The 14,610-nt window shown below is 36.0% G+C and overlaps 2 protein-coding genes across 18 annotated transcripts in view; both read left to right on the forward strand.

Annotated features, from left to right (window-relative positions):
* Window positions 1–14,610, forward strand: part of LOC134806925 (C-type lectin domain family 2 member D) — a 78,875-nt gene that overhangs the window by 29,732 nt on the left and 34,533 nt on the right. For 7 of the 17 annotated variants that reach the window (XM_063786310.1, XM_063786302.1, XM_063786311.1 and 4 more), the window contains 3 exons: window positions 1,122–1,306; window positions 6,049–6,152; window positions 6,255–6,558. In XM_063786310.1, coding sequence (XP_063642380.1) covers window positions 1,122–1,306; window positions 6,049–6,152; window positions 6,255–6,426 — 461 coding nt within the window. In that variant the 3' untranslated portion in view covers window positions 6,427–6,558. Of the gene's footprint in view, window positions 1–1,121; window positions 1,307–6,048; window positions 6,153–6,254; window positions 6,784–7,045; window positions 7,170–7,977; window positions 9,596–14,610 lie in introns of those variants that run through there. The other 10 variants (XM_063786305.1, XM_063786303.1, XM_063786315.1 and 7 more) reach the window with 6 other exon arrangements.
* On the forward strand, window positions 8,398–9,595 carry LOC134807546 (nucleophosmin-like). The gene has a single exon (XM_063786300.1). It carries the CDS (start codon window positions 8,398–8,400, stop codon window positions 9,448–9,450), a length of 1,053 nt encoding a protein of 350 aa, XP_063642370.1. The 3' UTR covers window positions 9,451–9,595.

The raw sequence follows: 14,610 nt of genomic DNA on the forward strand, positions 1-14,610 counted from the left end.
TAAGAAGTGGGTCAGAAAAGCCTGTCCAGTGAAGTATTGCTGCCTTCAAAGTGTAGAAAACCTCACTAAATCTCCTTAGTGGAAGGAAGTTCACTGTACAACAACTTATTTCATATTTATGGTAGTATTTAGACATATACAAGGCTTTTTCACATCAAGAAACCTTATTCACATAAGGCATCTCTATCCTGCCCTTCATTTTACCAAGTCATCTGGAGCAGCAGTCCCCAACCTTGTTGGCATGAGGGACCAGTTTTGTGAAAGACAACGTTTTCATGGACTGGGGTCAAGGAATGGTTTGGGGATAATTTAAGTGCATTAATTTTATTGTGCCCTTTATTTCCATTATTATTACATTGTGTAATAATATATAATAAAATAATTATACAACTCACCATAATGTAGAATCAGTGGGAACCCTGAGCTAGTTTTTCTGAAAGTAGATGGTACCATCTGTGAGTGATGGGAGACAGTGACAGTTCATCAGGCATTACATTCTCACAAGGAGCCCACAACCTAGATTCCTCACATGAGAAGTTCCCAATAGGGTTTGCCCTCCTATGAGAATCTAATGCCACTGCTGATCTGACAGGAGGTGGAGCTCATGAGGTAATGTGAGTGATGGGGAGTGGCTGTAAATACAGATGAAGCTTCACTTACTCATTCGCTGCTTACCTCCTGCTGTGCAGCCTGCTTCCTGACTCATCCATGGACCAGTGCTGATCCATGGCCTAGGGGTTGGGGACCCCTAATCTAGAGCACTTGGAGAACTATCTGTTCTCCAAAGCTGATCAAATGCTATCATTAATGTATCTAATATTTTAAGAAAGGGTAACACTGTTGAGAGCCAAATAGATACATGGCCCAGAGCAAGCTTAAGTTACTAATAACTCCTTTTTCAGCTCACCCCCTGCTGAAGGCATGAGTTTGAATCTCAGTTTTGCCATTTGCTGTGTAATGTATGCAATTATATTTAGCATCATATTTCTCATTTGAAAAATGAAAATAATACACTTAATACTTAACAGGAGTGTCAGAAAGTATATTAGCACTTGGTAATTTATACAATACAATATAAAAGTAAGAAATTTTTATTTTATTTATTTTTATTTTATTTTCAGCAATAAGAGCTAACTGCCATCAAGAGCCATCAGTATGTCTTCAAGCTGCATGCCCAGAAAGCTGGATTGGTTTTCAAAGAAAGTGTTTCTATTTTTCTGATGACACCAAGAACTGGACATCAAGTCAGAGGTTTTGTGACTCACAAGATGCTGCTCTTGCTCAGGTTGAAAGCTTCCAGGAACTGGTAAGAAAATAGTTCTGGCCAGAATCAAAGATTCAGCCCTACAAGGATATGTTTTCCTGTGAAATTATCTAAGAGGTAGGTTTAGACATCTGCTTTTACATTGATTTTTTTTTTTTTTTTTTGCATAACGAAAGAGTAACCTAGCATGTATTATATTTTACAGTGAACCATCTAAAATTACCTTAATATTCGTGGCAGGAACAGGCCCAGAGGGCAAGCAAGCCAGAGCCTTCTTTGACTTGTGAGCCAGAACTGTGCAAATAAGGATTAGAAAAGTATTGGTAGAAACCCAATTTTAAGTTTGTACGAAATTAGCAACATTGTTTCAAAATAAATCAAACAAGGCCAGGAGCAGTGGTACATGCCTGTAATCCCAGCACTTTGGGAGGCCAAGGTGGGTGGATCACTTGAGGTCAGGAGTTTGAGATCAGCCTGGCCAACATGGTGAAACCCAATCTCAACTAAAAAATACAAAAATTAGCTGGGCATGGTGGCATATGCCTGTAATTCCAGCTACTCAGGAGGCTGAGGCAGCAGAATTGCTTGAACCTGGGAGGTGGAGGCCTACAGTTAGCTGAAATCATGCTACTGTACTCCAGCCTAACAGAGTGAGACTCTATCTCAAAAAAATAATAAAATAAAAACAATAAGTCAAGCAAGAATGATGTCATAGAGGTTGGTAGACTAAAAAGCTACAGAAATCTGTTCCTCCACTGAGAAAACTATTGAACTGTCAAAAACTGTCTGAAGTAACTATTTTGGAATTCTCGAGTCTAGTTAAACACTGGAAGCATCAAGGGAAGAGTTAGATAAAGAGGATGATAAATTTTGGTTAATGTTGGTGAATTTCAGCCTTTCCACTCAATAATAACTATTTTCCACACCCCATTATTGCAGGGATCCATGGGAACTGCTGCCCATGTTCTTGTAATGAATTCCTGCAGCCAGGGTGAACAATAAGCACCTTTTTGTCCAAATATCAGGGTTATTGCTGATTTCTGCCTTTGAATGCTGAGGGGCAGACACAGAAGTGGGCTATCATTGCATCAGTCCTCATCAGCTGAAGTGGCTTCCCAAGGATTTAAATAAATAGTATGTGTTTTTCCTCCCTTTAGGAAGCAGTCATTTAAGACAATTTTTATTAGATAACTGGCTGACAGCAGAGATAACAGAACAGAGATTTCAATGACCATGCACAACAGAGAATAAAAATAGTTGGGAAAAAATCATGACCAAATGACTCTGAGCCACAACAACCAAGATTTGACAATCCCTGAAGAGCAAAATAATTAAGTTACCAGAGTTACCACAACATAGTACTCATAATGTCCAGTTCTCAAAAAAAAATTACAAAACATGCAAAGAAAAGTATGGTTCATTCACAGGAAAAAAAAGTAATCTGACAGAAACTATCCCTGAAGAGGCTCAGATATTAAAAATATGAGTCAAAAATGTTAAATCAGCTGTCTTAAGTATAACCAATGAGTTAAAGGAAACTAGACAAAAAGCTAAAGGAAACCGAAAACATAATAAATGAACAAAATTAGAATATCAATATAAAGGTAGAAATTGTAAAAAAGAACCAAGCAAAAATTCCAGAGCTGAAAAGTACAATGACTGAAATTTTAAAATAATTTTAAAAACTCAATGAAGAAGTTCAACAGCAGATTTGAGAAGTAAGAGATCAGAAAACTTGAAAATAAGATAATTGAAACAATCCAGACTAAGAAAAACAAAGAAAAAGAATGAAGATAAATAAATTCTAAGGAACCTGTAGGACATCAGCAAACATACTAACATATGTACTGTAGAAATCCAGGAAAGAGAAGAGAAAGAGAAGCAGAGAAATACACTTAAAGAAATAATGAACAAAACTTTCCAAAATCTGAGGAAATACATAAATATATACATCCAAGAGGCTCAATGAACTCCAAAAGGGTAAACTTAAAGAGATCTACATTGAGAAAAAATATAGTCAAGTTGACAAAATCCAAAGAGAGAATTTTGAAAGCAGTCAGAATGAAGCAACTCATCATTTACATAAGACCCTGAATAAAATTAATAGCTGATTTTCTCTGAGAAACCATGGAGATCAGAAGGTAGTGGAATGGCATATATAAATGTCTGAAAGAAAAAATAAAACTGCCAAACATGAATTCTATGTATAGCAAAGTTGTCCTTCAAGAATGAAGGAAAAAGTAACACATTTTCAGATAACCAATAATTAAGGGATTTTATTACCAGTAGACATGTGCTACAGAAAATGCTAAAGGAAACCTTTTAGGCTGAACTGAAAGGACACTAGACAGCAATTCAGAGCCTCCAAAATAAAGAATATTCATAAAAGTAACAATAGAGGTAAATATAAAACCCAGAATTACTACATGTGTCATATAGTTTATAACTTCTCCTGTTTATAGCTTTCTATATTTATATTTATCTATAATTTCATAGGCAAATGAATAAAAATTATAAATCTATGATAGTGGTCATATAATGTATAAAGATGCAATCTGTGACAATCTTATGAAGCAGGAGGGATGAAGACATATAGGATCAAAATGTTTGCATAGTTATTGAAGCTATGTTGATATTATGAAATTATATTGTTACAAGTTTAAGATGCTAATTATAATTCTCAAGGTAACCACTAATAAAATTACCAAAATTATGCAGAAAAGGAAAAAAGAAAAACAATACACTATAAAAAACCAATTAAATACAAAAAATGTCAGTAACAGACAACTTGAGAAACAAAGACATATAAGATATAGAGAAAACAAATGATTAAATGGCAAAAGTAAATCTTGTTTTAGTAATCACATTAAATAGAAAAGGATGAAGCCATCCTATTAAAGGGCTGAGACTGACAAGTTGGCTAAAAACTAAAATAAATTAAAAAGAAAAACAAGACTCATCTACATGCTGTCTATAAGAGACTTGCCTTAGATATAAGGACACAAAGAAGTTGAAAGTAAAAGGACTGAAAAAGATATTCCATACAAACAGTAGTAACCAAGATAGTGCCGAGTGGCTATATTTTTGTCAAACAAAATAAACTAAAGTAAAATTTACAAGAGAAAAAGAAGGGCATTATGCATTGACAAAAATTTTGACATAGCCAAATAATTATGTTATGAAATATATGTACTTAATAATACAGCCTCAAAATATATGAAGCAATAATTGCTATAATTTAAGGGAGAAAAGAACAGTTCTATGAAAAGTTGGAGAATGAAATATTCCACTTTCAACATGAGATTAAACAACTAGACATAAGATCAATAAGGAAATAGAAAAATTGAACAACACTATAAACCAATTATCCCTAACAGGCATATACAGAAGAATCTACCCAACAAGAGCAGAATATTAATTCTTCTCAAATGCACATGGAACATTCTTAAAAATAAACCATATGTTAGGCCACAAAACAAGTGTTAATAAGTTTGAAAATTTGAAGTCATAAAAAGTATCTTTTGCGATTACAATGGAATGAAGCTAGAAATCAATAACTAGAAAAACCGGAAAAGTCATGCATATGTAGAAATTTAAAAACCCACTCTTCAACAGCCATTGGTCAAAGAAGAAATCACAAGGGACATTAGAAAATACCTTGAGACAAATGAAGTAAAAATACAAATAGCACGTTTATGGTATACACTGAACATAGTTCTAAGAGGGAAATTTATAGCTGTGAACAGTTAACTAAAAAAGAAGAAAGATCTCAAATCCATAGCCTAACGGTACACTGTAAGGAACTAAAAAAAGTAAAGCAAAAATAGAAGTCATCTTTATGATTTGAAAGAGTAAAAGATTTACCTAATAAGTCCCTAAATTTACTACTAATAAAGAAAATTGTCTATATATTTAATTGCATTAAAATTCAGAACTTGTAATCATAAAAAGGACAGTACACATTGACAAGGAAACACAGCAAAGGAAACCAGCCTATGCTGCTGCTGTTGTGAGGATAATTTGGTACACTTACATTAGTTTGGTGTCTTTTCTTTCTCTCTCTCTCTTTCTTTCTTTCTCTTTCTTTCGTTCGTTCATTCGTTTCTTTTTGAGACAGAATCTCACGCTATTGTCCAGGCTGGAGTGCAGTGGCGTGATCTTGGCTCACTACAACTTTTGTCTCCCAGGTTCAAATGATTCTCATGCCTCAGCCTCCCAAATAGCTGGGATTATAGGTGCATGCCATCATGCCCAGCTAATTTTTGTATTTTTTTTAATAGAGAGGGGGCTTCATCATGTTGGCCAAGGCTAGTCTCAAACTCTTGGCCTCAGGTGATCCGCCTGCCTCGGCCTCCCAAAGTACTGGGATTACAGGTGCCTGGCCTGGTGGTGTCATTTCTTAAAGTTGACAGAAAGCATATCCTGGGGCCTAAAAATTCTATTCTAGGACAGGTGCCAAGAATGTCATAGTAGCATACATTCCAAACTTGATAAAACCCTGGTGTCAACCGATAGTATAATAGATAAATTGGAGAAGAGTCATACAAAGGAGTACAATACAGAAACAAAAGTAACCAAATTATCAACAATTTCTCTCAGTTTTAAATTATCTTCTTTTGATATGTATGATAATATAGCACACCTATTCTGTATGTATTACTAAACAATACAAAATCAAAAGGAAGAAAATTACGAGTAGTTAAGAATATAGCATAGCAGCAACATTTCTGGGAGAGGATGGGTTATGTTAGATTAATGAATATCATCTCTGTGTTTTCTGAAAGAATTTCCTGTTGAGATATAAAGGCCCATCTGATCACTGGATTGGGCTGAGCAGAGAACAAGGCCAACCATGGAAATGGATAAATGGTACTGAATGGACAAGACAGTAAGTTCTAAAAATCTGGCAGTAATATTTGTATTTGAATTTACTTTGCATTAAATCTGAAGTATTCTCTAGTTACATGCTTTAAAAAATTCTCATTTTAAGATTAGTCATGAAAGAAGATGGTGCCAACTTGTATGTTGCAAAGGTTTCACAAGTTCCTCGAATGAATCCAAGACCTGTCATGGTGAGGGAGACTGACTGTGAACTTGGCTCCAGGCTTATCTATGTCATTTTCAAACACTTTCATTTTAAGCAAACCATACAATATCTTTAAGTCTGTTCCTTACCTCCACAACAAAATTAAATTGCACTTGTCCTCCTGATTTCACAGGGTTGATGTGAGGAACAGAGGTTTTGATGTATCAGGGAAAGATTATGAGTGACAGCAATTATACCTATTATTTAAAATAAGACAATAGTTTTAAAATTTTAAAATGGGTAAAGTTTGGCACTAGAAAATTTAATCTCAATTGTATGTTTATAGGATCTTCAGATTACTAAAAAGATTTGAGATAATGCTGGAAAAATTGGATTCACACAATTTCACTCAATGTTTGTCTGAGAGATGAGACAGTTTTGAAAAGCTACTTTATTGTAATACATTCATCAATATTGGAAATATAACTTTATTTAATAAAAAGAGCCCCAGACTGGACATTGGCAGGTTTGAAATGAGTTTTTTCTCATTAGCTTTTGACCTTGGATGGGATGGTAAGTTTTAGAAATCAGAGAACATGTACATTTATACATTGTTGTATCTACACTGCCTTGCACATTGTGACTGCTTCATAAATATCTAGAATTAACTTTTATTTCTTATTTTACAATATGGAAGTAGTAAATTTTCTCTACCTAATTCTTAAAATGGTTTTTTGTTTGTTTGTATTTTTGAGAGACAGGGTCTTACTCTGTTACCCAGGCTGGAGTGCAGTAGTACCATCATGGCTCACTGCAGCCTTGACTTCCCTGGCTCAAGTGAGCCTCCCATCTCAGCCTCCTGAGTAGCTGGGACTACAGGTGTGTGCCACCTTGCTTGGCTTTTTTTTTTTTTTTTTTTTTCAGCGATGGGGTCTCACTATGTTGCCTGGGCTGATCTTGAACTCCTGAGCTCAAGCAATCCTCCCACCTCGGCCTCCCAAAATGTTGGAATTACAGGTGTGAGCCACCATGCCTGGCCTCTCAAAATATTTTAAGGATCAAATATATTATTAACTAACCAGTTTTTGTTAACTTCTCATCACTTAAAGAAATGTAAAATATTATATGATTAAGGTCTAACATGTTTCAACAATTAGCAAATTATATCATAGATGATAGTGGTTCCAATGAGCAAAGAGGAAAAATTTATAATCCAAATGCTGACCTAAAATATCTGTGCCAAGCCATCTAAACTCAGCTAAATAGCACTGCAGTTTCAGTACTAAAACCACCAGGGAAGTAGGAGGAACAAAATCAAGCATGGTTTTTAGAAATAGCTGCTGAGTCTTCAGTTATTTAAGGAAGCAAAATATTGGGAAACTGTGTAAAGAAAAACTGTGTCAGACTTCTCCCATCAGCCAGCTAAGGCTTTGGATGTACTGGAAAGAATATTTTGCTTACAGACATGAAATAGGTTTGATTCAGGACTTTGCAGTATTCCTATAGTTGATTTATAACATCTCCTGCTAAGCAAAGCCCACTGACTAATTAGTCACCACTACACAAGGAAAAACAGCATTATTTTTAGAGGCTGAATTAATGTTAGTTTTCTCATTTTCTCATCTTCATTCTCTCTGCTTTTGAAGAAATGTTCAGTGGCCAACTGATTCTGCTTCTTCTCCTGCAGGTTTCCTATCCTGGGAGCAGGAGAGTGTGCCTATTTGAATGACAAAGGTGCCAGTAGTGCCAGGCACTACACAGAGAGGAAGTGGATTTGTTCCAAATCAGATATACATGTCTAGATATTACAGCAAAGCCCCAACTAATCTTTAGAAGCATATTGGAACTGATAACTCCATTTTAAAATGAGCAAAGAATTTATTTCTTATACCAACAGGTATATGAAAATATGCTCAATATCACTAATAACTGGGAAAATACAAATCAAAATCATAGTAAAATATTACCTGTTTTCATGGTGCTAATATTACCTGTTGTCCCACTGCTAATGACATACCCGAGACTGAGTAATTTATAAATAAAAGAGATTCAATTGACTCATAGTTCCACATGGCTGGGGAGGTCTTGCAATCATGACAGAAGGCAAATGGGAAGCAAAGTCATGTCTTATATGGTGGCAGGCAGGGGGACTTGTGCACAGGAACTCCTATTTATACAACCATCAGATATCTTGAGACAAGAACAGTATGGGGCTCCCTGGTGTGATTCCGTCCTGCGTGGCTGTTCTCTGGAGCAGCATTCATTTATCTTCGTCTGCCTTGTCTCCTACCTAAGTGTGTGCCGCCACCCGATGGAAGATTGGATGGACATGGACATGAGCCCCCTGAGGCCCCAGAACTATCTTTTCAGTTGTGAACTAAAGGCCGACAAAGATTATCACTTTAAGGTGGATAATGATGAAAATGGGCACCAGTTATCTTTAAGAATGGTCAGTTTAGGGGCTGGTGCAAAGGATGAATTGTACATTGTTGAAGCAGAGGCAATGGATTACGAAGGCAGTCCAATTAAAGTAACACTGGCAACTTTGAAAATGTCTGTACAGCCAACGGTTTCTCTTGGGGGCTTTGAAATAACACCACCAGTGGACTTAAGGTTGAAGTGTGGTTCAGGGCCAATGCATATTAGTGGACAGCACTTAGTAGCTGTGAAGGAAGGTGCAGAGTCAGAAGATGAAGAAGAGGAGGAGGTGAAACTCTTAAGTATATCTGGAAAGCAGTCTGCCCCTGGAGGTGGGCAGAAAAAAGTAAAACTTGCTGCTGGGGCTGCTGATGATGATGAAGATAATGATGGTGATTATGATGATGAGGAAGCTGAAGAAAAAGCGCCAGTGAAGAAATCTATACGAGACACTCCAGCCAAAAATGCACAAAAGTCAAATCAGAATGGAAAAGACTCAAAACCATCATCAACACCAAGATCAAAAGGACAAGAATCCTTCAAAAAACAGGAAAAATCTCCTAAAACACCAAAAGGATCTAGTTCTGTAGAAGACATTAAAGCAAAAATGCAAGCAAGTATAGAAAAAGGTGGTTCTCTTCCCAAAGTGGAAACCAAGTTCATCAATTATGTGAAGAATTTCTTCTGGATGACTGACCAAGAGGCTATTCAAGATCTCTGGCAGTGGAGGAAGTCTCTTTAAGAAAATAGTTTAAACAATTTGTTAAAAATTTTCCATCTTATTTCATTTCTGTAACAGTTGATATCTGGCTGTCCTTTTTATAATGCAGAGTGAGAACTTTCCCTACCATGTTTGATAAATGTTGTCCAGGTTCTGTTGCCAAAAATGTGTTGTCCAAAATGCCTGTTTAGTTTTTAAAGATGGAACTCCACCCTTTGCCTGGTTTTAAGTATGTATGGGATGCTATGATAGGACATAGTAGTAGCAGTGGTCAGACATGGAAATGGTGGGGAGACAAAAATATACACGTGAAATAAAACTCAGTATTTTAATAAAGTAAAAAAAAAAAAGGTATGGGGAAAACTGCCCCCATAAAGCAATTGTCTCCACCTGGCCCTGCCCTTTGCATGTGGAGATTATTACAATTCAAGGTGAAATTTGGGTGGAGACACAACCAAACCATATCAGATGGCTATATCAAAAAGACAAGAAATAACAAGCATTGGTGAGAGTGTGGAGAAGACGGAACCCTTGTACACAGTTGGTGGGAACACAGTTTGGTGCAGCCATTATAGAAAACGGCATGGAGGTTCCTAAAGAAATTAAAAAGAGAACTACCATATGAGCCAGCAATCCCTTTTCCAGATATACACCCAAAGGAAATGAAATCACCACCTCATAAAGATATCTGCTTTCCTGTTTATTATAACACATCTTTATTCATAATAGCCAAGATATGGAACTAACTGAAGTGACCATTAACAGATGAATGGATAAAGAAATTGTCATATATATAAAACACACACATTATATACATATATATATATATATATATATATATATATATAAAATAGAATATTATTCAGCCTTGTAAAAAGAAATCCTGTTATGTTGGGAACAAGCCCCCCAAAATCTGGCCATAAACTCACCCCAAAACTGGCCATAAACAAAATCTCTGCAGCACTGTGACATGTTAGTGATGGCCATAACACCCACGCTGGAAGGTTGTGGGTTTATGGGAATGAGGGCAAGGAACACGTGGCCCGCCCAGGGTGGAAAACCACTTAAAGGCGTTCTTAAGCTACAAACAATAGCATGAGCGATCTGTGCCTTAAGGACATGTTCCTGCTGCAGTTAACTAGCCCAATCTATTCCTTTAATTCGGCCCATCCCTTCATTTCCCATAAGGGATACTTTTAGTTAATTTAATATCTATAGAAACAATGCTAATGACTGGCTTGCTGTTAATAAATACATGGGTAAATCTCTGTTCTGGGCTCTCAGCTCTGAAGGCTGTGAGACCCCTGATTTCCCACTTCACACCTCTATATTTCTGTGTGTGTGTCTTTAATTCCTCTGGCGCTGCTGGGTTAGGATCTACCCGACTGAGCTGGTCTCGGCACTGTTATTTGAAACAATGTAAATAAACCTATAGGGTTTATTATATATACTAAGTGAAATAAGCCAGACACAGAAAAAAAATGTTGCATGATCTCACTTATAGTGAAACTTAAAAAAAAAAACCCAAATACATAGAAATAGAGTAGAATGGTGGTTACCAGAGATGAGGAAAATACAGAGACACAGGTCAAAAGATACAGAGTTGCAGTTACAAAGGGTGAGTATGTCTAGATATCTAACATACAGTATGAGGACTATAATAGTATTGCACTGTGTACTGAAAACTTGATGACAGATTTTAGATATTCTTACCACACACACAGACAAAAAGAAATGTAAGTATGTGAGATGAAGCTTATGTTAATTAGATTAAGTGTATGTACATAAAAACATCACATTATACACATCAAGTATATACAATAAAAAAGCACATTGGGAGATACATGATAAATTTCTATCTGCAGTTGCTATTTGCATTTTTAAAGGATATTTTTATTTTTTAAATTTTTAGCTGACAACTGTATAATTATGGAATACAATGTGATGTTCTGATATATGTGTACACTATGGAATGATTAAATCAAACTAACATTTCATCATCTCACATACTTATCATTTTCTGTGGTGAGAACATTTGAAATTTATTCTCTTGACAATTTTGAAAGATCCAATACACTATTATTAACTATAGTCACTATGCTGTGCAATAGATCTCAAAAGCTTATTCCTCTTAACTGAAACCTACTACTCTGTGACATGTGGGGAACATCTCTCTATTCCCCAGCCCCAGTCCCTAAATGTTGAATACACAATGGGGAAAAAATAGTCTTTTCAATGAATGGTGGTGGGAAAATTGTATATCCACATGCAGAAGAATAAAATTGGACCCTTACCTCCTACCATATATAAAAACCAACTGAAAATCGATTAAAGACTTAAACTGTAAAACTACTAAAAGAAAATATAGGGAGAAAGCTTCACAACGTTGGTCTGGGCAATAATTTTTGGATTTGACCTCAAAAGTAGATGCAACCACAGTGAAAATAAACAAATGAAATTGCATAAAATAAAAAATGTTTCTGCACAGCAAAGGAAATAATTAATGGAGTAAAGAGACAACTTACAGATTGGGAGAAGATATTTCCAAACTATTGTTGGGGCTCAGAAACGGATACCCTAACATATAGTGATTTGACAGGTGGAACTAAAGAAGACTCGAGGTCTCTCTGACCTCCTCCTCAACCTCTGTTTCTTAATCCTCTGTTTTCCCAGAGCACAGGAGGAAGTTGTTCTCTGAAGTTCCTTTATCTGCTTTAAGTTCAGACTCACCAAATAAGAAAACAGTTAATTCTGGTGCCTTCCATGGGTTTTCATTAACTGAAGTCATATTGTAGGAAAAAGAATGAAGTCTCTTAACCCACCTGGATAGATTTTTCTCACAAACCATTGTCTTCTCTGCAAGCCCAGTAGACTTTGTCCCAGGCCATTTATGTGATCTTCACCCCATTAAGTTCTCCCCAAATTATTTACTATTCCCCCCAAATCACCCACACTTCCCCATCTCCCTCTCCCCTAAGGACAAGGGTATATCACCATCTATACTCCATTGCTTGGTGGGGTGATCACTCTGATTCTCTGCATGCATTTTTATAGATTTGTTTGCCATTTATCCTATTAATCTGCATTCTGTCAATTGTGGCAAGTTATCAGCATATTTTTTAACTTTTAATTATTCTTAATGGAAAGACACTTCTGTATACACTGGAAATCTCAGGAAATTTCTTTTTTCCTTAAGCTTAATTGAAATGTTTACTTTTCAGTAAAATTTCAAGCTTGAGTAATGTTCATGCCTGCTTTTCATTGAAATAGAATGAAAAGGTTGCACAATAAAATATTATTTTCATGAAATTACTTCTAGTATAATTCTGAATAAACACTTTGAAAGGCAGCGAACTGTAAATATGTTACAGCTATCTCTTATTCTTCAGGGTGGGTCTCAATTATGTAAAAGATGATTGGCTTTCTGTTTTAAGTAATAGTCATTTTGAAAACACTTTAAAACTGTCAAGTGAAGTGTGATGGCTAATTTTGTATGTCAACTTGACTGAGATAAGGTATACTCAGCAGGGAAAGCATTATCTCTGGATGTGTCTATGAGGGCTTTTCTGAAAGAGACTGATGTTGGAATCACTAAGCTGTGTAAAGATGATCTACCTTCACCAATGTTGGCAGGCATCATCCAATCCGTGCAGGTCCTACCCAAACAGAGCAAAAAGTCAGGTAGGGTAAATTTATTCTCTTCTGAAGCTAGGGCATCCATTTCTTTCTACTCTCAGACATTGGAGTTCCCCTGTTTCAGACCTTTGGCCTTACACTGAGAATTATGCTTTGTTTTATTTAGGCATATTTTAATAATACTTCATGTATTGGTCAGGAAGACATTTCCTGGTTCTAAGGCTTTCGACTCAGACTAGATTACACCACTGGCTTTCCTGGTTCTCTAGCTTGCAGAAGAGAATACTAGGAAGCTTGTACTTCCTACATAGGTAAGAAGAGGAAACTAAATCTCTGGCTTATAAACTATGTAACCAACCACAATTCACAAAGATTCCATAATTTCCTTGGCAGGAGGCTAAGATCTAAAGCCCAATATGATTGTACTTCTCTTATCAGTTTTCTGCAAACAAAAGAGAATAGAACTAAAATACAGCTTTGTTAAAATAATGTTGATTCATTTGCATGAAATATCAGATCACAGAAAAAACATTTTTATAAAATATGAGCTCTGTCACACTGGCCCTCATAGACACATCCAGAGATAATGCTTTCCCTGCTGAGTATACCTTATCTCAATCAAGTTGACATATAAAATTAGCCATCACACTTCACTTGACAGTTTTAAAATTAGGTTGTTTTTTCCAAATGACAAAAAGCAGGAGCAAACTGCAAGTGCTCCTGCAACACATCTAACAAGAAAGCCTTATCTGACTTTTATGAGGTTCAGTATCATGCCCAAACTGCATATTTCAAACTCTTGCCATCAGATTCACCTAAGAAGACAAAAGATCTATTGCCTTTGAACCTACATTCCCAAAGCGTGCAACATGAACTTGCCTACATCCAAAGGGTAGCACCTTACGTAGTGAATTCCCAAAGTGTTGCTGAAATTATGAACAGTGCTCTGCCTCATACTGACAAGTGAAACCTCTATCTCTGATTGCCCAAAAATGTCTAATGAAGCTATAGCATCACTACAATTTGGAATAGACACTTAATCCAGAATTGAAGAGATATAGATAAAAATGAACTGAGTGCAATGCCAAGAGATAGGATAAATATGGCCCCCTCCAAAAAAAGATCCTAAGTCCTTGACAATGGTGCTAGAGATTTCTCACAAAACTCCAAGGAGTAAAACAAGAAGCTATAAAGACAGATGGAGAACCACATGTTATGGTACATCATATAAACAACGAAGAGATGGTAGTCAATTGTGTAAGAATCTTGAAGTTGTTGGGTTCAAATAAAGAGAATTATGAAATGAAATAAGTATCCAATTAACACAGGAAATAATATGAACAATGGGGTTAGGAGAACAGAGATCAATGTAAGAGATGTTTCCAAAAGTAATGATGTTGTCATGGAAGTTGGCAGATGATCAAATTATCAGGTATGTAAAACTGATCATGAAGGTGTTCCAAGGAAATTAATTGTTTCATCAATATTGAACCCAAAATTAAATCAACCCAAACATAGAAAAGGAAAAAAAAAAAGGCAAAAGGC

This window comes from Pan troglodytes, chromosome 10 (assembly GCF_028858775.2).
Source record: "Pan troglodytes isolate AG18354 chromosome 10, NHGRI_mPanTro3-v2.0_pri, whole genome shotgun sequence".
NCBI lineage: Eukaryota > Metazoa > Chordata > Mammalia > Primates > Hominidae > Pan > Pan troglodytes.